At 45.3% G+C, this 25,149-nt stretch overlaps 1 protein-coding gene across 1 annotated transcript in view; it reads left to right on the top strand.

Annotated features, from left to right (window-relative positions):
* The first annotated feature begins 12,481 nt into the window (after window positions 1-12,481).
* The window catches only part of LOC132820337 (sodium- and chloride-dependent neutral and basic amino acid transporter B(0+)-like), a 60,539-nt gene continuing 47,871 nt past the window's right edge, over window positions 12,482-25,149 (top strand). The window contains exons 1-3 of the mRNA XM_060832358.1: window positions 12,482-12,804; window positions 16,210-16,318; window positions 24,856-25,009. Coding sequence (XP_060688341.1) covers window positions 12,482-12,804; window positions 16,210-16,318; window positions 24,856-25,009 — 586 coding nt within the window. The remainder of the gene's footprint in view (window positions 12,805-16,209; window positions 16,319-24,855; window positions 25,010-25,149) is intronic.

Here is a 25,149-nt window from a genome sequence, read left to right as displayed (position 1 = left end):
CTTCTATGGGCCAGCCAATTTATATCCAGACAGCCAGATTTCCCTGTATCTCATGCCACCTTACTTTCTGAATGAGCCTACTGTGTGGAACATTATCAAACACCTTGCTAAAATTCATGTATACCACATCCACTGCTCTACCTTCATCAATGTGTTTTATCACATCCTCAAAGAATTCAATAAGTTTGTGAGGCATGACCTGCCCCTCACAAAGCCATGCTGACTGTCTCTAATCAAACTACAATCAATCAATCAAATAATCATAAATCCTCTCTCTCAGAGCACTCTCCAGCATTTGCCCACCACTGACATAATTCCAAGGATTATACTTTTTCCCTTTCTCAAACAAGTATTTTCCACCCTCTAATCACCTGCTACAATTCCAGTGGCAAATCATCAGCAAAGGTGCAGCAATCTCTTCCCTCACTTACTGTAGTAACCTAAGAATTATCCTGTCTGGACCAGGGGATTTATCTCTCCTTATGTTTTTCAAAATTTTCTGCACATCTTCCTTCCTAACATCAACCTATTCTAGCATATCAATCTGTTTCATGCTGTCCTCTGAAACATCAAGTTCCCTCCCAGTAGTGACTACTGAAGCAAAGTATTCATTAAGGACCCTTCAAGTTCCCTTCACTATCCCTGATCGGCCTGACCCTCAATTTGGCCATCCTCTTGTTCCTCACATAAGTGTAGAACGCTTTAGGATTATCCTTAACCTTACCCACTAAAGCTTTTTCATGACCCTTCCTAGTTCTCCCAATAAACCTGTGGAATCTCTTTGGATTATCCTTAACCTTATTTGCCAAAGCTATCTCATTTCTGCTCTTTGCTTTCCTGATCTCCATCTTAAGAATGCCCCTCCCCTCTTTATATTGCTCAAGAAGTTTATTTAAACCAAGTTGTCTCTATCAGACATATGATTCTTTTTTTCTTGACGAGAACCTCAATATCTTTATTCATCTATTGTTCTCTAATCCTACCAGCCTTACTTTTTACTCTAACACGAACTCTGAACTCTCGTTATCTCACTTCTTTTTATTCATTTGTGGGATATGTGGGTGTCGCTAGCTGGGCCAACATTACATCCCAAGTTGTTCTTGAGAAGGTGGTGCTGAGCTGCCTTCTTGAACTGCTGCAGTCCACCTGCTGTGGGTTGACCCACAATGCCTTTAGGGAGGGAATTCCAGGATTTTGATCCAGTGACAGTGAAGGAATGGCAATATATTTCCAAAACTGGAGAGTAAATGGCTTGGAGGAGATCTTGAAGGTGGTGGTGTTGCCCTTGTTCTTTGAGATGAAACTGATAGTGGGTTTGAAAGGTGCTGTCTAAGGATCTTCAATGAATTTCTGCAATAGTTCTTGTAGATCGTAAAAACTGCTGCTCCTGAGCATCGTTGGTGCAGAGAGTGGATGGTTGTGAATGTAATACCAATCAGTGGGCTGCTTTATCCTGGAAGGTGTCAAGCTTCTTGAGTGTTGTTGGAGCTGCACTCATCCAGGCAAGTGGGGAGTATTCCATCACATTCCTGACTTGTGCCTTGTAGATATTGGACAGTCTTTGGGAAGTCAGGGTTACTCGCTGCAGTATCCTTTGTCTCTGACCTGCTCTTGTAGCCAATGTTTTTTATATGGTAAGTTCAGTTAAGTTTCTGGTCAATGATAACCCCCAGGATGTTGACAGTGGGGGATTTGGTAATGGTAACACCATTGACTGTCAAGGGGTGGTATTTAGATTGACTTTTAGTGGAGGTGGTCAATGTTACTTGTCACTTGTCAGCCCAAACCTAGATATTGTCAAGATCTTCTTAAATTTAAACATGGACTGCTTCAGTATCTGAGGAGTCGCAAATGGTGCTCAACATTGTGCAATTATCATCGAACATCCCCACCTCTGACCTTATGATGGAGGGAAGGTCATTGATGAAGCAGCTGAAGATGGTTGGGCCTAGGGCACTACCCTGAGGAACTCGTGCATAAGTGTCCTGGAGCTGAGATGACTGACCTCCAACAACCATGACCACCTTCCTATGTGTCAGGTTTGACTCTAACCACCTAAGAATTTGCCCCTGGATTCCCATTGATTCCAGTTTTGTTTCTGATCCTTGATGCCACACTCAGTTAGCTACAATTTTGATGTCAAGGCCTGTCACTCTCCCCTCACCTCTGGAATTCAGTTTTTTTTCAATGTTTAAACCAAGGCTGTAATGAGGTCAGGAGCTGAGTGGCCCTGGTGGAATCCAAACTGGGCGTCACTGAGCAGGCTATTGCTGAGCAGGTGCTGTTTAATAATACTGTTGATGACACCTTCCATCACTATACTGATGAACAAGAGGAGACTGATGGGGCAATAACTGGACGGTCTGGGTTTGTCCTGCATTTTATTTCCAGACAATTTTCCACATTGTTGGGTAGATGCCAGTGTAACTGTACTGGAACAGCTTGGCTAGGGGAGCGGCAAATTCTGGAGCACAAATCTTCAGTATTAGGTGGCTATTTTGCCTGCCATTGTACCAGGGTTTCAGATATCTACTCAGAGTTCAAAAACTATTTTCAAAGATAGGGGGAGGGTCCAGTGGTAATGGTCTGTGTAGGTAACAGCAAATTACAGAATTTGAAGATTATAACCTTTGGATGATTACCTAATTCGCCTGTAAATTAGCATAGGCCAAATCCAATGAGGAAGACAAGTATACTGCTGAAAGCCTGGTGTGGGAGAAATGCACTCTGATCTGTGCGCCATTTGCACTAGGGAAAGGTGCAGCTGTACCATTGGGATAGTCTGAACTGCACTGGGGCCAATATTTATGCAAAGGGTGTCAAACTATCTAATGGTGTCAAGGGATCAATTATGATAATTAATGGTATATCAAAAAGCACAGACATGGTAAGAGAGGAATATACAGGCAACTCGCAGGTCAATTTGTTTACATGTCATGAGCTTAATTCAGGACAATGGGAAGCAGCCATTCATAAGTGTAAGAAATGTCAGGTCTTCAAACTTGAAAATCAGTACAGGATCATGTTCATAATTACTCGCATTTGTCAGTCCAACATTCTGAAATTGGGGAGCCCCTGTGTGGGATACAACCGAGTTCATGTGGGTAAGTCTGAGAAGGGTAAAGGAAAGACATTATTGTGTTGAGACAATCGGAATTCAAACATTAGCCGCAGGCATGAAACTGGTCGCAAGTGAATTATCCTTAAAGGAAACATCTGGCAATTACGGTAGGAACAAGTGATGTTGATGAGCAAGTTTTGGTCATGCCTAGCTTAACAGATAACTACAGAATAACGAGAAACGTCTTGTGGTTGGACATGTAAAATGTGATTGGTTAGAAGTAAATGGGATGATAAGTGGACATTAAGGATTGGGTAAACAAGAGAGCATAGAATGGAGAAATAAAGTATAAGAATATGAGGCAAATACAGATAGATCTGCTTTGCATCACCTTGCTATGTACCATTAACACCATGCTTCTGCAATAAAGATTTCAAGAAAACATCGTGTAGATCCCTGCCTGGTTATTCCTACTATCGGGGACATGAGTACTCAACAACTAGGCGTAGTCAGCAGGATCGCAAAAGGATAAAGGGGAAGAGGTTTTGAAAATCATTTCAATCTAATCGTCACTGAGAGGTAAGGACTCTTCATGTAATAAACATCCAAAGCGGGGAAGTGGTGGTCTGAGATTTTCCCTGTCTGACGCGATCTGAAACTACTAGACAGTTTCGATCTGAGACATAGGACAGAAAAAGGAGAGCCATTGTCTATGACTCTTAGAGAGTCTATTTTGGTTCAAATCTAACCTGAAATCCAGGGATAATGTCTAAATTTGAACTACCTACCAAAGTTAAAGGTGGTCAGGCACCACCTGACATTGTTGTGGATGACGTCTTGTAGAAATTAAGGGAACATATTGAACAACAACTTGACCATCCTACCACTCTGACTAAAATTTGTCTCAAGTATGGAACCTCCATGGGCAGTGGTCCCTGGATGATATTAAATGGGTCTGGGGAAAGACTACCCATATAAAAATAAGAAAAAAAATTGCTGGTCACTCTGTGTAATACAACAACTCAGATAGAGACAAGAAATAATTGAAAAATTGAATTATGATAGAGAAATTCATAGTCTAAGAGAGGAAATAAAACCTGTTTGAGAGGAATTAAAAACCACAGAGAAAGAATTGTCACAAACTCAAAAGGAATTAGAACAATTAAAACTACGTCACACACATCACCTCCTCCCTACGTGATTGCCTCATTGTATCCAAAACCCTTGCCTCAACCAGCCCCTCCAGGTGATGGCCCAGATAAGATTCGTACTATCAGTGGTGCCCACTGCCCTGAGGGAAGTTCTGACACATCCATCAGTTCAGAAGATAAGAGGCACCCCCTGTTGTTATGAGGCCTGTATGGAGGAAACGACAGAAGGGAAGAAAAGTAAAGATTGAGGGAGAGGTTTGGGATAAGATATAAATTTATCCAATTTTAATCCATGAGACAAACTAGTTGAAAGTAGGCCCAAAGAATTACCACACCTGAAGAGGGGAGGTATGAAAACATGGAATGGGTTAGAAAAACTCAAGAAAATATCTACCTGACAGTCTATGGATGGAGTTCTAATCTTGTTTGCCACAATGGGGAACAATGCAGGACAAACATTGTACTGTAGGGTTAACAACCACATGGGACAGGAAGGACAGACTTTAAATCACAGTTGGCAGGCAATCCACAATTGGCTGCAAAAATTTGGACCATCTAAAACTGATTGGAGTAAAAAACCTGCATGCCAACAGAATGGAAGTGAAGATGTTAAAAACTTTGCAGAAAGATTTGTTGATGTCTGGATCAAGCTTCCTGGTCTAGCTCCTAATAACAATCCAGAGAAAGAGGACGAAATTTGGTCCTAGTAAAGGCTGCTTTCGGAGCAGCCTTACAGTTTGAACTAGCTAAGATGTCAAAAGTACAATGTCATTATTTGAATAAAAGCTCACCCACTTGTGGTGAAGTAATAGAGGAAGCTAATCGTCTGGGGGCAAATATAGAATTGAAGCTCAGAGCCATGCAGACCATAGAGGCTCCTAATACTGAGAAAAACCCAGGGAAGTGTGACAGTTGTGGAAAAGAGGGTGATTTGGCTAAAAGGTGCAACTTAGAAAAGGGAAATACTGACAAAACAGGCCCCCAAACTGGATAAGAAAGAGTCTGGATGGGAGAGGTTGTCCTTGAACGAGCATCTTATGTTATTGGAACAGCTCCAGCGCTGTACTGAACTTCAGGTAAAAGAACTCATTAATAAAAAACTAGAGCAACCCATCACCATCTTTGAGCCCATTATTTTCACGGCTATCGAGAACCATTTGGATAGCTGCTATATTTTGATGGGGTGGGTGATAGGAAAGTTGACTGCCTTTTTGACATTAGTGCAGAACTAACATGTTTACCCTTAATTGATGGACATAATTTACCTTTGGAGGGATAGCGGAGAACTGCTGTAGGAGTAGGGGGGAAAGAACTAAGACTTGAGAAAACTAAGCCTCTGCCAATCAGATTGAAGCCAACGAGATTTTTACATCTGTATGGGTTAGACCCATACCACAGGCCCTATTAGCGATAGATGTATTAACTCAATACACTTGCTGTTACACTTTGAGAATGGCCATGTTAGTGGGCGGCACGGTGGCACAGTGGTTAGCACTGCTGCCTCACAGCGCCAGAGACCCAGGTTCAATTCCCGCCTAAGGCGACTGTGTGGAGTTTGCACGTTCTCCCCGTGTCTGCGTGGGTTTTCTCCGGATGCTCCGGTTTCCTCCCACAGTCCAAAGATGTGCAGGTCAGGTGAATTGGCTATGCTAAATTGCCCGTAGTGTTATGTAAGACGTAATTGTATGGGTGGGTTGCGCTTCGGCGGGTCGGAGTGGATTTGTTGGGCCGAAGGGCCTATTTCCACTCTGTAAGTAATCTAATCTAATGTTGTTTGGTCAATACGACATCTCAAACAGGAAGAATGGCAGAATCATCCCATTTGAGCAAAGGACAAAAATGACTGCGGCCTGTTAAAGATGACCCACTTTTACTGGAGTTCTCCCAGCATGTACTAAACAATACTCCATTAGTTTTGTCTCCATTGCTGATGTTTTACCTGTAATCAAATGATTAGAGCAACAAGGTATACCAGTAGAAGTCCATAGTTCATCTGCTTAAAAAGACAGACTGAACTTCACATCTGACAGTAGATTACCAGAAAGTGACCCAATGCATTGACCAAAAAGCACCCTTGGTTGCAGATCCCTGTGCCATTTTTAATTCTCTTTCACCCAAATACAAATATTTTTCAGTGATAGACATGGCCAACGGATTTGTGTCCGTTCCTTTGGCCTGTGAGGGACAACCATGGTTTGCTTTTCCCAGCCAACAACGACAGTATATCTGGATGCATCTACTGCAGAGCTTTCACAGTCACCCTACTATATTCCACATGGCCTTGCAAGATCATTTGTGGGAATTGCCTCTGATAACATCCACAATGATTCAGTATATGGGTGATATTCAAATAGCATTCCAGACTAAGGAACAGCATAGGGCAGTTTGAAGCATTCTCCTTGATCGTTTGTACTCTTTAAGGCAAACCTGAAGAAGGTGCAACTCGCCCAAGAAGAGGTAGAATACCTGGGACAAAACATTTTAGCAGGAAAACATGAAATAAGGCAGGACTGGACAGCCGTTACTTGAACAGCCAAATAACCCACTACTATTCGGGAATTCAGATCTTTTCTCGGTCATTGTAATTTCAAGTGAAACTGGATTGGTAGTTGCACACATCTAGCTCCGCCACTGAATGATCTCCTGAAAGAAAAGAGTGAATCCAAGCAGACTGACCCCAAAGTAGCATTCTGCCTTCCAAAGATTAAAATCTGCTGTGTGCTCAGCCTCAGCTTTGGGTATCCCAAATAACAGGAGACCTTTTCACTCTTCATGTCCATGAAAAGGACAGTTATATGAAAGCTGTACTGCCCCAGGAAAACAGTGACAGACATTGGCCCATTAGCTATTATTCTGTTATGCTCGGTTGGACCCAGTGGCGCTGGGATGGGGTAGCCGTTTGAGAGCTACGAAAAGTACCTCCAAGGTGCTAATAGCCACAGCATCCTGTATTGAATCAGAAACTGATTGTGAAGTGCCCTCACACAGTCCTTGCCATGTTGTCTATGAATCAGGCCTCCCACCCTCTTGGAAGCTCCCAACCTCCACCTTGTTGCCGCCAGTTCAGTTCAATTTTGCTCCTGACCCCGCAGAACCAATTGGTGGGGGGCGGTGGGTTGGGGGGAGAGTTGGGAGGGTGGGGAGGAGGAGGAGGGGAAGAGACTGATTAGGTCAAAGGCGAACATGATTGTGCGGAAATTCTGCAGCAGCTCGGGTGGCTAAGGAACCAGATTGAGTTATCTTCATAGACATATCTTTGTTTGTTGAGAATGGTACACAGAACGCCAGCTGGGCTGTTACTAGCCTGCATGAAGTCATAGCTCAAGGAGGTCTGTCAGCGAGCACTTCAGCACAGCAAAGTGCTCTTAGCTGCAGGAACCCCAATTAGAATTGGGGGTGAAGCTCATAATCTCCGAAATGCCGTACAATTACCACAAGAAGTCTGCATTTTAAACTGTAAAGTCCATAATAAAGAAAATCCCATGGAATTCTCGCTATTTTTGAAGCTGCTAGAAAGGCAGCCTCTGAAGGTAATGGCTGACAAGAGACGGTAATAACTAAATTGCAGACTTTAGTCGCAAGTGACAAGATTTCAAGACAATGAAGGGACAGTGTTCATGGGAAGAAAAGTGGGCATGGATTGAAGTAGGACTGAACTTGTGTGGTTAATGGTGTTTGAAGGCAGAGAGACCAATAAACCGGTAACACCACGAATACTAGGAGCTGGAGGACAAAGTCTCGGCTCACCTAGGCCGCTGGACAGGACTGCTCTGAGTGCTATCTTACAGGAGCCGAGTGCTGGTCATAAACCAGCTGGTGGCCGCCATGCTGTGTTACCGGTTGGTCACTTTGGTCCCTCCTCCTGGCTTTGTCGCTGACATCCAGAGAACGTTGGTCAACTTCTTCTGGGACAAAAAGATGCACTGGGTTGCTGCGCAGGTTCTGAGTCTCCCTATTGAGGAGGGCAGTCAGTCGCTGGTGTGCGTCCGCACCCAGGTCGCGACCTTCCTCCTTCAGACCTTGCAGCGATACCTTTACGTCGAGCCTCCTCCTAGGTGGTGCGCCCTGGTGACGTATTTTTTCCGCCAGGTGCGTAACCTCAACTACGACACGCAGCTCCTGTTCGTCGACCGTGACAGTTTGGAGGTCGCCCTCAAGGTGCTGCCTGTCTTTTACCAGGACCTGATCACTGTCTGGAACATGGTCGAATCACGCCGCGCCTACCCTCCGGCAGGAGTAGCGGCTGTCGTTAGGGAGCAGTTGCTCAGGAATCCGCACCTCCGTGCTCGCGGGTTCGAGTGGATGTCGGAGTGGAGGGCCGTGGCCACGAGGGTGACCAGGGTTGGGGACGTGCTGGGTGCCGGGGGCCTGGGCTGGACGTTGCCGCAAACATAGCGAGCAGGGCAGCGGTAGATGTCCGGTACGTGGTGTTGGGATCCATTATTAAGGTTAGGTAGTGTAAGAAACTTTATTGTTAGGTAGTGCTCACGTAAGGTAGTATTAGCAAGTCTGGAACTTGTTAGCTTCACTAGACAACAGTAAGCCATTATGTTACACTAAGAACAGACTGAAAAGCTGATGGCATAGCCTGAAGAGGCCCCAGGGAGGGTGAGAGATAACAGGACATTGGAGCCGTGTCTAAATGCACGTAGCTCAAACTGAGGTAATAGAATGTTATCAGGTGAGAACCAATGACATACTAAAATTCTGCATTTTACCAAATAAGGATGTAACTCTGGAATGTGAGAGAACAAAAGGATAGACAAATTAAAAATATAGTCAGAACGCACCTTCTCCAGTGAGCTAGACACCTCACTGTACTGTGTACGATTCTCTCTCATTAAACCTGTTTATACTTTTAATCAGACCCGGTGTCTCTCTCCTCCAAACGAACACGGGGACAGAAGATCTGTCTCAACAGATGGTGACCCCGATGCGAGATAGGAGTAGAGACACGCCTGTTGGCAGGGATTGAGAGCTCGCCGCACGGCCGGCCACTCCTAATCGGGCTCGGAGACGCCCTTTATACAAAAGATGTCCAGTAGGGGTTTGAATACACAAAATTCTTATTTTGTTTGGCGTCTCACAACTCTTTGCCAACCAAAATTCTGGGCTTGTCAGCCCGAAAGAGAATTGAACCGTTTTGTTTTATAATAACGAAAGTCTCTGGGTCAAGGATTGAAAGTCCTAGAGATGAGTATGTAGAGTGAACCGGTGATCAAGAGTGGTGAGTCATTTTTGGATGCAGCGCTGCGAAGTTTTGGTGAAGAGATAGTTTTGGGGTAAAGCGGATACTTCCCCTGCGCTTTGGACTGGGTTGGGGTAAAGTGGATACTTCCCCTGTGCTGACGAGTTTGGGTAAAGCGTATGCTTCCCCTTGCGCTGACGAATTTGGGTAAAGCGTATGCTTCCCCCCGCGTTGACAAATTTGGGTAAAGCGTATGCTTCGCCCCACGCTGACGAATTTGGGTAAAGCGTATACTTAGCCCCGCGCTGACGAATTTGGGTAAAGCATATCCTTTCCCCCGCGCTGACGAATTTGGGGTAAAGTGTATACTTCCCCTGACCAGAGGACAGTGTTGACTGGAACAGGCTTTGTCAGGAGTCGAATTACAAGGATTTGAGAACCCGATTTCTGGACCGTATTTCAGTAGCCGTCCCGTCCCGCAATGTAATGGAAGTATTTAATAGGGGCTCACGAACCCCGACGCACATAAGTTGAATTCCTAGAGTAGGGGGGCATTGGGCAAGGAGAGAGAGACAAAGACAGAGGACAGGGGACAGAGCCAGACACAGAGTTACGGACAGAGCGACTGTGTGTGTGTGTGTGTGTGTGTGTGTGAGAGAGGGAGTCTGTTTATGAGAAAGATAGAGTCTCTGGGTGTGTAAAAATCTGTGTGTGTATAAGTATTTCTGTGTTTGTAAAAGTCTGTGTGAGAAAAAGAGTTTCTATGTGTGGAAGTCTGTGAAAAAGTCTGTATTGTTGCCCAGAGAGAGAGAGAGAGACTTGCAAAAGGCTGCTCAACTAACAGGCAGTTTAATACTTTGTGCTCTGGCTTGAATTCATCTGTTTGATAGTGATTGAATGTTTAAGTTTTGTCACCTAGGGCGTAAGTCCTTGGACTGTTTTGGATGTGATTGTTATGGTTGTTTAACATGATTTAGATGCATCTGTTTGTTTGGTGATTGAATTCTTGTTTCTAGAGCTTGAGTTCCGGGACTGCTGTTTAAAGTGATTTCTTTTTATGAGAACTTAACATGATTTTTTAAGGCTAATAACTCCTGTTCTTTTATGAGTCATGACTCCCTAACTACTTTTCTTACTAACCTCTTTTATTTTTACATAAAAGCAATATATGAAGGACAGTCGAAGTTTCGTTCGACAGTGGGTAGTTGTAAAAACGAAAATTTCCATGGTTATTATCTGTGACCTTGGATTCGACCATTGTGCATGCGTTAGAAGTTTTTAACTTGAATTGACAAATTGTTGTAAGACAGCTCTGATTATTTTTACGACCTAAAGTATTGTAATTGAGAAATGATTGGTCAGGAGTACATAAGAAAACTAATTTTGGATCTAAATTAGGGTACTAAATCTGGACGATTACAGTGGATTTCAAAATTGGGAACTGTATGCATTTTACATTTTAAATATTAAACACTGAATAAATGGACGTAAATATATAAATATGTTCACAAGTTAGGAACAGGCCTTAAAGTTAGTCAAGCATGAATTGATAAATTGGTGTTTGAGCATATGGGAAGATAGGAACATTGGAAAATTTCTTAAAAGAAAGAAACAGGGAAGAACATAACGACTTGTCCCCTTCGGGAAGTGTTGATAGGGGACAAGGAGATTGGGTTTGTGTGTGACCCCCTCACCAGTGGGGAGGTCGGAACATTTAAAAGGAAATGACGGTCCTGGTTGAGAATCCGATAGGATTGTCAGAACAAGTTAATTTATTTTTGAGGCCCAGTCTGTATTTGTGGGCTGAGTTAATGTCTATTTAGAATATACTATTTACTGTGGGAGAAAGGAGACTTATATGGGGATGCTGGATAGGGATAGATACGGAAGATAGAAGGGTGAAGTGGGATAAAACCATTAAATGAATTGTTAGGAAGGGCACAGAAAGTGTTTGTAAAGAGAGAAAGGACGAGTGACAGGAGCAGAACGCGTAAATGATGGTAGCTGCGGTTGATGAGGTAATTAGGAGAAGAATGCAACCAAAAGTGAGCAACCGGAACAGCGAGTGATAGCATGTAGGGCAGAGAAGAAAGGGGATAGGGAGAGACAAGGAGGAGCATTTGATAGAGAGTTTGAGCGACAGGGGCAGAGACGAAGGTCTCCGCAGGCAGGATGCCATTATTGTGGAAGGACATTTGATACTGAAACAAGATTGGTGGCTCAGGATTTTGAAGGGAGGCGCACACAGGGAGACAGTGTTAGAGGGGCCACGGAAGAAGGGATAACGGATGGACAGGGGACACCACATGGGAATGAACGTGATGTGGGCAACCCGGTCAGCCGGGAGGATGCCATTATGCACCTTATTGAGTTACAAGACCGCGCAAGTGCGGCCGAGAAAGGTGAGTGGGAGAGCAAGGGGGCGGTGGCTCAGACGATTTGTGTGGGGACGTCGTAGCATCGACTTTGGAGATCTGCAGGCGGAGAGGTAATGGCGCCCTGGTCCCTGCTCCCTACACTATTTGCTGAACTCCATGGGCCGACGCATGTGGCACTGACTAAGGTCCTCCTGGCAGTGTGGGCTCATTGGTGGGCTCCCAAGCTACGGGAACAATTGGAAAATCTGGGAGCAAAGTGTAAGATTTGCAATGAGCATAACGCTCGCAAAGTTCTTCCTAACCCACTACTTACTTTCCCAACGCCCCTCGGCCCGTGGCAGGAAATCTGCATGGACTTCACTGACATGGGGGCCAAGTGGCGCACGCCAGACTACTACAGGTTCCTCCTGGTGATTGTGGACCGTTTTTCCCGGTGGGTGGAGGCGACGCCAACAAAGAAGGAGGATGGGGAGGTAGTGGCCAACTGGCTGCGAAATGAGTTGGTCCCCAGACATGGGGTGCCCAGACTCGTTTGTACCGATAACGGCACCCACTTTAAGAACGAACACCTAGCCCGTGTGGAGGCGGCGCTGGGAATAAGCCATAGGTTTGGCAGTGTATACCATCCAGAAAGCCAGGGCTTAGTTGAGCGGGCGAAAGGACCCTGAAGGACAAGATAGCGAAGGTCCTGGCGGGGACCCCCATGACTTGGGTACAAGCACTGCCCCTGGCTCTTATGTCCATGCGCCAGGAGAAGTGCGGAGACACCTTCCTTTCCCCTCATGAGATTCTAACCGGTAGACCCATGCCCGGACCTCGCTTATCACCCCGGTGGGAGGACACCTGGGACTTCATGAACCAGGGCATGACCCAGTACATGCAGGTCTTGCACGAGATGGTTAAGCTAGTCAGGCAACAGGTGATCGATGCTCGGGAAAAGGAGACTGGTTCAATGGCACCGCTCTCGATGGGGGAGGAAGTTTACCTCCGGCACCCAGGCAGGACATCCTGGAGTGAGCAGAGGTGGCAAGGGCCATTCCGAGTCACCGAAGTGGCTAACAACACCCTGAGGGTGGACAGGGAGGGGGACAATAACTGGCACCACTTTTCACACTGTTCCAGATCTCCAAAAGGACAATCACTGGCGGAGGGCGCTCCCGGAGAGGAGACGGAGAGTGGTGGTGATGATGTCTGAACCAAGGCGGACTGGTCATCTTCTCATAGGGCTGGGTCTGTGCTTTGCGGTACGACTCTCCGTGCAGGTAACAAAGGATATGCTCTTAGCAGAGAAAGGAGGGGTCTGCGCGATGTTTGGTGCAATGTGTTGTACTTCAATAGCAAACAATACAGGCCCAGATGGGAAACTCACTAGAACTTTAAGGAAACTACGTGCTCTGGCCACTGAACTGAAGCTGCAGTCTGGGGTCAGTAATCCTGTTATAGATTGGTTGAGTAAAACATTCGGGAAGTGGGGAAATATGTTGGGGCAGTTGGCCCTGGGCCTGAGCATTTCTGTTGCTATTTTTATTATTTGTGGCTGTCGTTGCATCCCCTGTCTCAGGACCCTTGTAACTCGAACTATCGACCGAGCCCTTACAGACAAGGATGACCACCTTTCTTCGCCCCCACCTTATCAAGCTGTACAGCAGGAATGCGCAGGTGCTCCCTGTGCGACAGTTGGCATGGCTGAATTTGAGATGGAGGGGGACCTCCCACCCCCATGTTACGACTTTTGAGTGCTTATGTCTATTATGTATTATTTCACTGCTTCTCGTGCCTTAACGATTGTATGCGAACTGGAGAGGCGCCTAGAGTAGGGATTTTTTGCGACGCGGATTGCTTTGTGAAGTTGTATGCTGCTTAGGGACTCCTATCCCCTATAACTATGTCTCCCTAGAGTCAGACAAGCCGGGTTAAGCTAATTGGTCGGTCTTGCAAAGGAGCGACGGAGGGGCGCTCACCGACCATCCGGGTCCTGACTGCTGCGCGCGAACTGCTGTATTTTGTGTGGCCTCTTTCGAGGCCAAGGGAGGGAGTGTTGGGATCCATTATTAAGGTTAGGTAGTGTAAGAAACTTTATTGTTAGGTAGTGCTCACGTAAGGTAGTATTAGCAAGTCTGGAACTTGTTAGCTTCACTAGACAACAGTAAGCCATTATGTTACACTAAGAACAGACTGAAAAGCTGATGGCATAGCCTGAAGAGGCCCCAGGGAGGGTGAGAGATAACAGGACATTGGAGCCGTGTCTAAATGCACGTAGCTCAAACTGAGGTAATAGAATGTTATCAGGTGAGAACGAATGGCATACTAAAATTCTGCATTTTACCAAATAAGGATGTAACTCTGGAATGTGAGAGAACAAAAGGATAGACAAATTAAAAATATAGTCAGAACGCGCCTTCTCCAGTGAGCTAGACACCTCACTGTACTGTGTACGATTCTCTCTCATTAAACCTATTTATACTTTTAATCAGACCCGGTGTCTCTCTCCTCCAAACGAACACGGGGACAGAAGATCTGTCTCAACAGTGGCCACTGCCATCCGACGCCTTAAAACGACGGTGCTCGGGCCCGACGTAGTGCACCAGTTGGAGGATGCTCAGGTGTGCGGTGGGATCCCGTCCGCGCTCACCCCAGCCCGGACGGAATTTCGCATTGGCCCCAAGGTCCCGTACTTCCCGCGGGAGCCTGTGCCCCACAACCTGAGCCACCTCCGGAATTTTAATTTTGTTTCTTTTCAGGGGGTGAAAAGGCGGGCCTTGTATCGACTGCTGCTGCACACCGTCCACCTCTTCTCCCTCATCCACCGTCCGGACATGCCCTGGCGTGCCCATTTGCCACCGGATGGTGGGGATCCCCAGTGGAGGGCCCTCTACGCGGGAGTCCTCCCCCTTTCTCTCGGGGATCAGGGGTGGAGGGTGCTGCATGCTGCAGTCCCCTGCAACCGCAGTTTGCGGTGGTTCATGGACTCCCAGCCCAACTGTTTGTTCTGTGGTGCTGTGGAGTCCGTGGACCATGTGTATATTGGGTGTGGGCGTTTGAACTCCCTTTTTGATTTTCTGAAAAACCTCCTCCTCTGCTTTTGGTTGCACTTCAGTCCCACGCTCCTGATCTTCGGACACCCGGTGCGGAGGAGGGAGGGCAGGTCTGAAGACCTCCTCGTGGGTCTGCTCCTGGGCATGGCCAAACTGGCCATAAACAGGTCCAGGCAACGGGCCGTGGAGGGGGTCGTTAGGGCCGACTGCCTGCCCATCTTCCGCGGTTACGTTAGGGCCCGGGTGTCCTTGAAGAAGGAGCACGCGGTGTCCACCAACACCCTGGAGTTGTTCAGGGAGAGGTGGGCGCCGCAGGGAGTGTGGTGCATCATTTCCCCCTCCAACTCTATTTTGATTTAGTCCCTTCCCTCCCCTTCACTGTTTGATCACACAGCATTGCCCTTTGATGTGAAGGGCACTCCTTGTCACAGGCCATTTGGGTGTTTCCTTTCTTCCTGGTGGTGGAAATTAAATAAAGATTTGTGCAACTTGTGTCTCTTACTGTGTCTCACAATTGCATACACACACCATGGGTGCAGGGGAAAAAATAAGCACTACCGCAGTTAGGCGGTAGTGTGGGGGTTAAAAAAATCAAAAGAAAGGGAAAAAATAAAAAGAACACCACGAATACTAATGACATTTCTGGCACAGAAAATTTATTGGTGGGGACATTTGTTTCCATTACAGATGATGGCAAGGCTCCAAAAGAGTTAGTGAGGAACAGGATTCAAGTAACATACGCTATTTGTGGCAAATCGTTGCGCAACATGCAAAAATAATCCTGGACCAACCACAGGGATTGCACAATTGAAACCTCTGGCACCTGCTGGGCTCTTCCAACATCTTCTTAGATATCCCGACCAAAATGTCAAGGATATTTCGAGGTTTGAGTCACTCTTAACAAATTGTCAAGCTGGGTGGAAGCATCTCCCACTCGGCAAGCCACGTCCAATCATACCACTACAGCCCTCTGTAAGGAATACATTCCCCGATGGGGACTCCCAAGTTGTATAGATTTGGACCAAGAGACTCAATTTGTAGATGCATTGTGCCAGGAAGTGTAGAGACTGCTGAGTATTAAGCTGGAATTGCATTGGCCTAATCACCCTCAGTCACTGCGACAGGTGGAACACACAAATCAGATTCTGAACCAACACTCGGCTAACTATCATCAGGAAGGATTGCCTTGGCCTCAAGCTCTGCCTCTGCTATGATGTAGCATTTGAGCTATCCCTAATTAAACCACAGGTATGAGCCCTTCTGAGGTGATAACTGGGAGACTCATGTCTTTACCTGGTACAATTGATCTTAGAACAGCAGATTGTCAACTATTGAGTGATTCATTGTTAAAGTATTTCAGGATCTAACTGATTCTGTTCATTTTGCTTCCCAACAGGTGTCAGCAGCTTGAGGAGATTCCCCTAAAGGTGTTCACGACATCATTCCCGGCAAGTGGGTCTACGTTAAGAAAATACACAAAGAACCGTTGGGTGCCAAGTGGGAAGGTCGGTATCAAGTTCTTCTCCTATCACCTTCAGCCATGAATATGCAGGGCAGGAAGACTTGGATTCATGCATCACATGTCAAAAGGGCTAACACCCCTGCCCCATTATGACAAAGTTTTTATTTTTGGAACTCGTAATTGTTTTGATCTCTTGGGTCACATGAACATGCACTGTCAGGCACAAGTTGTATGCGAATACTTTTTTGTGCATGTCTTATGTTTATCCTGGACATACGAACGTCTCCAGCTGCTGGGTTTGCTCTCATATTCCCATATATTCAAAGGACGGTATCCCCTTAGACCCATGCCTTTTAATGTATCTGCAGTGGCTGAATGGGTCACTCTCCAGAACGAATCCCACATGGCTGCCACATCTTCCACAGAGAAAGGGATATATTGGGTGGAAATTAATGGCACCAGAGGTATGTGGGAATCGACAGGCTACAGTTTTTCGGCATTTGAATGCTGGTATCAACCTCAATTTAATACCGTCCGTATCACCATCACTAATACATCAATGGTGGGAAAACCGTTATGTTCTATTTGTCGCACTTGATGTAAGCCGAAGGGTTGGTTTGCAGGTCAGAGTAATTGTACCTAATATTTTAATGGCACATCTGATGCTTGTCTTCCATCTAAACTTAATTTTATTATCTCACATCAGCAGAAAGTTTTGACCACACCTGGCTCCCGAACTATATAACTCAGTTTATCCTGTGCAATGGTACTTTTTTTTGTTTGCGGACATAAGGCTTACACGTGGTTACCTCTGTCATGATCTGGTTTCTGTTTATTTAGCTTTTTTAGTCCCTTTTATGTGTCATACTCTACCTTTCATTCCTTATTCTCCATAAACGTTGCAACTCTAAGATAGACAAGTTCTTTGACCTTTGATATTGGCCATATGCTGCATATAAATCCTTTTCTGAGATTCAATTACTCTATTCCATATTGGAACAAGTAGTTCATGACACCTCCCAAGCCCTTGATAAGAGTAATGTAGAAATGGTTGCTATTCGAACAAGAACATTACAAAAGTACAAAATGGCCCTGGATTGGTTACTATCTGAGAAAGGACGGACCTGTGCCCACGTAGGAAAAGAGTGTTGTACCTACATTCTGGCCAATTCTGAAGAGATCATAAATTCAGCTGCTCATATTCACAAGGAGGTCGACAAACTTAGACAACTCCTTTCAAGTACCATATAGAATTGGGCTACAACTGGTCAGGATCACTTGAAACATCTATCCTCCAGGAGATTAACATCTTTCTTGTTGTTATTCTTGCTTTATATGTATGTATCAAATGTTGTTTTACTCGTGCCCTTAACCCTCCTAAGTTACAACATCTTGAAGCTTCTGATCAGAAGAAGCGAATACTGACTGCTGCATATGGGTAATGATTCATAATGTACAATGTGATTGGAATCAAAAGGGCCAAACGCAGGCAAGTGGAACTAGTTTAGTTTGGGAAACATAGTTAGCATAGATGAGTTGGATCAAAGTCTCTGTTTCCGTGCTCTATAACTTTATGAGAATTTTAAATTTGCTCAGTTGCTAACTATAGCAGTACAGTTGACAAACAAAATATCGAATACCCTGTAAAGGAAACATCTGGCAATCACAATCAGAACAAGTTGTGTTGATGAGTAAATTTTGGTCATGCTAAACTTAGCAGATAATCGCAGGACATAGAGAAACATTTTGTGATTGGACATGTAAGATGTGATTGGTTAAAAGTACTCAGAGTAAGTGGAGGCTGAGGATTGGGTAAAGGGAGAGCATAGAATGAAGAAATAATGTATAAGAATGTGAGCAAAACACAGACAGATGTGCTTTGCATCACCTTGCTATGTACCATTAATGCCATACTTCTGCAATAAAGACTTCACGAAGGCATTGTGCAGTTCCCTGTCTGGTTATTCCTATTATCAGGGAAACAAGTACCCAACACTGCCAAAAGCTGTGAGCCATAGAATCGTAGCATCCATACAGTATGGAAACAGGCCCTTTGGCCCAACAAGTCCACATCGAATCTCCAAAGAGTAACCCAACCAGACCCATTCCCCTCCCCTTTTATCCTATATTTACCCCTGACTCATGCACCTAGCCTATACATCCCTGAACACTACGGGCGATTTACCATGGCCAATTCATCTAGCTTGCTTGGATTGTTGCAGGAAACCAGAGCACCCAGAGGAAACTCGCACAGACACGGGGAAAATGTGCAAACTCCTCAGAGACAGTCAGCCGAGGCTGGAATCAAACCTGAGTTCCTGGTGAGTGAGGCAACAGTGCTAACCACTGAACCACCATGTTGCCCACATCTCCATATTTCATCACAATGGTTTGTGAGGTTTCCATGTGATTAATAGACTCTGGAATTGAATGATGCCATAAAACAACCATCACTTATTGCAGACACCTACCTGCTTCACCTGTTCATTGTCAAACAATATTTCTCATGATTACCAGTTCTGGCCTACGTGTGACTGCACAGCATTGCGAGTAACAGTTAACTATCTTTTGTTAGTTAACAGGTCCTCCTGGGTCAACAGGTCACTCATTATCAGGGTAATCCAGAATGGGCAACAAATGTGAAGATGCTAACATCTTGTGAAATGATTTTAAAAACGAGAGTAACCTCGCTGAGCTTGGAGCAGATGCATCTAGATACAGGTTGTTTTGCTGTAATGCAGCCGTTGCGTTCTTCTGGAACTCCGCACTACAGAAAATCGTGCTATTGAAATTGTGACAGAGAATTGTGTTGTAGATTGCTACAGAAAATCTGCTCAAGAGAAACTTCGCATTATCCAAACATCACCCATAATTAAATAATCACATTGTAGCCAAACCGATATGACAAAAGGCACATTATAGCAGGAACACCGAGAGTCATTGAGTCATAGAGATGTCCAGCATAGAAACAGAACCTGCGGTCCAACTCGTCCATGCCAACCAGATATCCTAATTCAATCTAGTCCCATCTGCAAGCGCCCGAACCTCCAAACACTTCCTATTCATACACCCATCCATATGCCTTTTAAATGTTGTACCAGCCTCCATCACTTCCTCTGGTAGCACATTCCACCCTCTGTGTGAAAAAGTTGCCCCTTAGGTGTTTTTTATATCTTTCCCCTCTCACCCTAAACCTATGCCCTCTAGTTCTGGACTCCCACACCCCAGGGAAAAGATTTTGTCTATTTATCTTATCCATGCCCCTCATAATTTTGGAAATCTCTAAAAGGTCACCCCTCAGCCTCTGATGCTTCAGGGAAAACAGCCCCAGCCTGTTCAGCCTCTCCCTACAGCACAAATCCTCCAAACCTGGCAACATCCTTGTAAATCTTTTGTGAACTCTTTCAAGTTTCACAACATCTTTCCAATATGAAGGAGACCAGAATTGCATGCAATATTCCAACAGTGGCCTAATCAATGTCCAGTGCAGCAGCAACATGAGCTCCCAACTCCTGTACTCAATACTCGGATCAATAAAGGAAGGCATACCAAATGTCTTCTTCACTACCCTATCGACCTGCGACTCCACTTTCAAGGAGCTATGATCCTGCACTCCAAGATCTCTTCGTTCAGCAACACTCCCTAGGACCTTACCATGAAGTGTATAAGTCCTGCTAAGATTTGGTCTCCCAAAATGCAGCACCTCGCCTTTATCTGAATTAAATTCCATCTGCCACTTCTCAGCCCATTGGCCCATCTGGTCAAGATCCTGTTGTAATCTGAGGTAACCTTCTTCTTTGTCCACTACATCTCCAATTTTGGTGTCATCTGCAAACTTACTAACTAGACCTCTTATGCTCGCATCCAAATCATTTCTGTAAATGACAATAAGTAGAGGACCCAGCACCGATCATTGAGGCACTCCACTGGTCACAGGCCTCCAGACTGAAAAACAACCCTCCACCACCACCCTCTGTCTTCTACCTTTGAAACAGTTCCATATCCAAATGGCTAGTTCTCCCTGTATTCCATGAGATCTAACCTTGCTAACCAGTCTCCCATGGGGAACTTTGTCGAACGCCTTACTGAAGTTCATATAGATCACATCTACCATTCTGCCCTCATCAATCCTCTTTATTACTTCTTCAAACAACTCAATCAAGTTTGTGAGACATGATTTCCCACGCATAAAACCATGCTGACTATCCCTAATTAGTCCTTGCCTTTCCAAATACATGTATATCCTGTGCCTCAGGATTCTCTCCAACAACTTGCCCACCACCGACTTCAGGCTCACTGGCCGCCTTGCTGATCTTTGAAGGGCCCTACTCTCTCCCTTGTTACCCTTTTGTCCTTAATGTATTTGTAAAAACCCTTTGGATTCTCCTGAATTCTATTTGCTAAAGCTATTTCCTGTCCCCTTTTTACCCTCCTGCTTTCCCTTTTAAGTATACTCCTACTGCCTTTATACTCTTCTTAGGATTCACTCGATCTATCCTGTCTATACCTTACATATGCTTCCTTCTTTTTCTTAACCAAACCCGCAATTTCGTTAGTAATCCAGCATTCCCTATACTACCAGCCTTTCCTTTCACCCTAACAGGAATATACTTTCTCTGGATTCTCATTATCTCATTTCTGAAGGCTTCCCATTTTCCAGCCGTCCCTTTACCTGCGAACATCTACCCCCTATCAGCTTTTGAAAGTTTTTGCCTAATACTGTCAAAATTGGCCTTTTTCCAATTTAAAAATTCAACTTTTAGATCTGATCTATCCTTTTCCATCACAGTTTTAAATCTAATAGAATTATGGTCGCTGGCCCCAAAGTGCTCCCCCACTGACTCCTCAGTCACCTGCCCTGCCTTATTTCCCAAGAGTAGATCAAGTTTTGCACCTTCCCTAGTAGGTACATCCACATACTGAATCAGAAAATTTTCTTGTAATGCGCTTAACAAATTCCTCTCTATCTAAACCCTTAACACTATGGCAGTCCCAGTCCACGTTTGGAAAGTTAAGATCCCCGACCATAGCCACCCTATTATTTTTGCAGAAAACTGAGATCTCCTTGCAAGTTTGTTTCTCAATTTCTCTTTGACTATTAGGAGGTCTATAATACAATCCCAATAAGGTAATCATCCCGTTCTTATTTCTCAGATACACCTCAATAACTTTTTTGGATATATTTCCAGGAATATCCTCCCTTATCACAAATGCCACTCCCCCTCCTCTCTCGCCTCCCTTTCTATCCTTCCTGTAGCATTTGTATCCTGGAACATTAAGCTGCCAGTCCTGCTCATCCCTGAGCCATGTTTCTGTAATTGCTAGGATGTTCCAGACGCACATTTCTAATCATGCCCTGAGTTCAGCTGTCTTCCCTGTCAGGACCCTTGCATTGAAATAAATGCTGTTTAATTTATTAGTCCTATCTTGTCCCTACCTGCCCTGTTTGACTTGCTTCTATTCTCAACTGTACCATCTCAGATCGATCTCTTTCCTTACTATCTCCCTGGGTCCCACCCCGCTAACCCCCACCTTACTAGTTTTAATCCTCCCGAGCAGCTCAAACAAATTTCCCTGCCAGTATATCAGTCCCCTTCCAAATTAGGTGCAATCCGTCCTTCTTGTACAGGTCACTTCTACCCCAAAGGAGATTCTAATGATCCAAAAAAATGTGAATCCTTCTCCCATACACTGGCTCCTCAGCCATGCATTCATCTACTCTATCCTCCTATTCCTGCTCTCACTAGCTCATAGCACTGGGAGTAATGCAGATATTACTACTCTTGAGGACCTCCTTTTTAAATTCCTGCCTAATTCTCTGTAATCTCCCTTCAGAATCTCAACCTTTCCCCTTCCTATGTCATTGGTTCCAATATGGACAATGACCTCTTGCTGGTACCCCTCCTCCTTGAGAACATTTTGCACCCTCTCTGAGACATCCTTGATCCTGGCACCAGGGAAATATCTCCAAAAACATATAACATATATATTCCGTTGATAGAGATTTGTCAGACCATGTGAAATTTCTGATGCTGGATTAGTGGTGTTGTAAAAGCACAGCAGTTCAGGCAGCATCTGAGGAGCAGTAAAATCGACGTTTCAGGCAAAAACCCTTCATCAGTAATACAGGCAGAGTGCCTGAAGGGTGGAGAGATAAATGAGAGAAGGGTGGGGGTGGGGAGAAAGTAGCATAGAGTACAATAGGTGAGTGGGAGGTTGTTGAAGGTGATAGGTCAGGGAGGAGGGTCGAGTGGATAGATTGAAAAGAAGATAGGCTGGTAGGACAAGTCATGGGGACAGTGCTGAGCTGGAAATTTGGAACTGGGGTGAGGTGGGGGAAGGAGAAATGAGGAAACTGTTGAAGTCCACATTAATGCCCTGGGGTTGAAGTGTTCCGAGGCGGAAGATGAGGCATTCTTCCTCCAAGCATCGGGTGGTGAGGGAGCAGCGGTGAAGGAGGCCCAGGACGTCCATGTCCTTGGCAGAGTGGGAGGGGGAGATGAAATGTTGGGTCACAGGGCAGTGGGGTTGATTGGTCAGATGTCCAGTCTTCCCAATATAGAGAGGACCAATGGATACAATAAATGATATTGGTGGATGTGCAGGTAAAACTTTGATGGATGTGGAAGGCTCCTTTAGGGCCTTGGATGGAGGTGAGGGAGGAGGTGTGGGCGCAGGTTTTGCAAGTCCTGCAGTGGCAGGGGAAGGTGCCAGCATGGGAGGGTGGGTTGTAGGGGGGCGTGGACCTGACCAGGTAGTCACGGAGGAAATGGTCTTTGTGGAAGGCGGAAAGGGGTGGGGAGAGAAATATATCCCTGGTGGCGGGGTCCGTTTGGAGGTGGCGGACATGTCATTGGATGATTTGGTTTATGCAACGGTTGGTAGGGTGGAAGGTGAACACCAGAGGGGTTCTGTCCGTGTTACAGTTGGAGGGGTGGGGTCTGAGGGCAGAGGTGAGGGGTGTAGACGAGATGCGTTGGAGGGCATCATTAACCACGTGGGAAGGGAAATTGGAAGGAGGCCATCTGTTGTGTTCTGTGGTGGAACTGGTCCTCATGGGAGCAGATATGGCGGAGGCGGAGGAATTGGAAATACAGGCTGGCATTTTTGCAGGAGGTAGGGTGGGAAGAGGTGTAATCCAGGTAGCTGTGGAAGTCGGTAGGTTTGTAAAAAATGTCAGTGTCAAGTCGGTCGTCATTAATGGAGATGGAGAGGTCCAGGAAGGAGAGGGAGGTGTCAGAGATGGTCCAGGTAAATTTAAAATCAGGGTGGAATATTTTGGTGAAGTTGTTGAATTGCTCAACCTCCTTGCGGGAGCACGAGGTGGTGCCAATGCAGCCATCAATGTAGCGGAGGAGGAGGTGGGGAGTGGTGCTGGTGTAATTACGGAAGATGGACTGTTCTACGTAGCCAACAAAGAGACAGGCATAGCTGGGGCCCATTCGGGTGCCCATGGCTACCCCTTTGGTCTGGAGGAAGTGGGAGGATTCGAAGGAGAAATTGTTAAGTGTCAGGACCAGTTTGGCCAAACGAATGAGAGTGTCGATGGAAGGGTACTGTTGGGAACATCGGTAGAGGAAGAAACGGAGGGCTTGGAGGCCCTGGTCATGATGCCCCAGCTGACGGTGAGGGAACTGAATGGGATTTTTAATTTTCCCAACAGCAAATCCCCTGTGTCTGGTTCACTCTGACAAAGTCCTTTGAAATCTCAAGACTTCAAAATATTGGCGCTGCATTCAGCCTCAATCTGAATGGTCACTCAATAGTCAATCTTTGAATCTTTCTGATAATTGTATGGCAGGCAGGGATAGTAGGAGAGATTCCTGGTCAATTGGAAACATTGAGGTAGTGCAGAGTAACAGCCACCCCACGGTGAAAGCTGCAGACGCTGATTCATGCCATGGCCTCTCTCTACATTGTGTGACCTCCTCATTTCAAAGCATTGGTGAGAAATATGTGATGCAAAATTGATATATTCTGACATTGAGTATTCTGAAACAAACCTGAAATTCTATTATTTTTAGTGTGGAGATTGCATCAGAAATAGTCAGGAAATGTGGACATCACCCAGACCTGAGCAACTAGATCTTGCCCTTTTGGACACATCTTGTCATTCTCACCAGTCATTTACTTGGTGAAAGGCTGAACAGTTCTTAATGACAGTCCTGGAATTTTGGAAAGATAGAACATCTTCGGGCAAGATTTGCTCCTTAAGGTTTACATCCAGCTCCTGAGCAAGCGAAGAAAGTATTTATGGCTGTCTGAAGATGGACCAGAGGGAGTTGGCTTTATCTGAATTCTCACAGAATGAACAGGAAACACACTCTCCAATAGATACAGTGAGTATTTTAGCAAAACATGAAATTACACTCATGTAAAATCCTGAGAAGTGCTGATTCTTTGGGGATTTTAGCTTTTGTGAACTGCAGTCACCTGTCTTGTCTCCAAACTACGAAGTGATTGCTGTTAACTGGGGAATGAAGAAATGTTTTTACAATGGGGAAGAGTTGAACTAAGTGCTTAAGTTTAGATTGAGAAAATCTACTTTCTAATTTAGGCAATTCCTTTCTTTGCCCCAAGAATGCTGCCAATCCAGCAGTGAACAGAAATGATGAAAATGTGAAGAGAGGTAACTGGTCCTCGAAGACTGACTACTTGCTCTCGATGATTGGCTGTGCTGTGGGTCTAGGCAATGTCTGGAGATTCCCTTTCCTGGCTTACAAAAATGGAGGAGGTACTGTCTGGAATTTGATTTAAGGGGATAGAAATGCAGAGGGAGCATTTCAATGATCTGTTGGCTTGGATATTGCTCTAGTCAGTGCTTCCCATCGTAACAATTGATGTGGAGGTGCCGGTGTTTGACTGGAGTAGGCA

Source organism: Hemiscyllium ocellatum, chromosome 11 (genome assembly GCF_020745735.1).
Source record: "Hemiscyllium ocellatum isolate sHemOce1 chromosome 11, sHemOce1.pat.X.cur, whole genome shotgun sequence".
Taxonomy (NCBI): Eukaryota; Metazoa; Chordata; class Chondrichthyes; order Orectolobiformes; family Hemiscylliidae; genus Hemiscyllium; species Hemiscyllium ocellatum.
The sequence above is the reverse complement of the archived record's forward strand: the minus strand, read 5'-3'. Positions and strand labels throughout refer to the sequence as shown.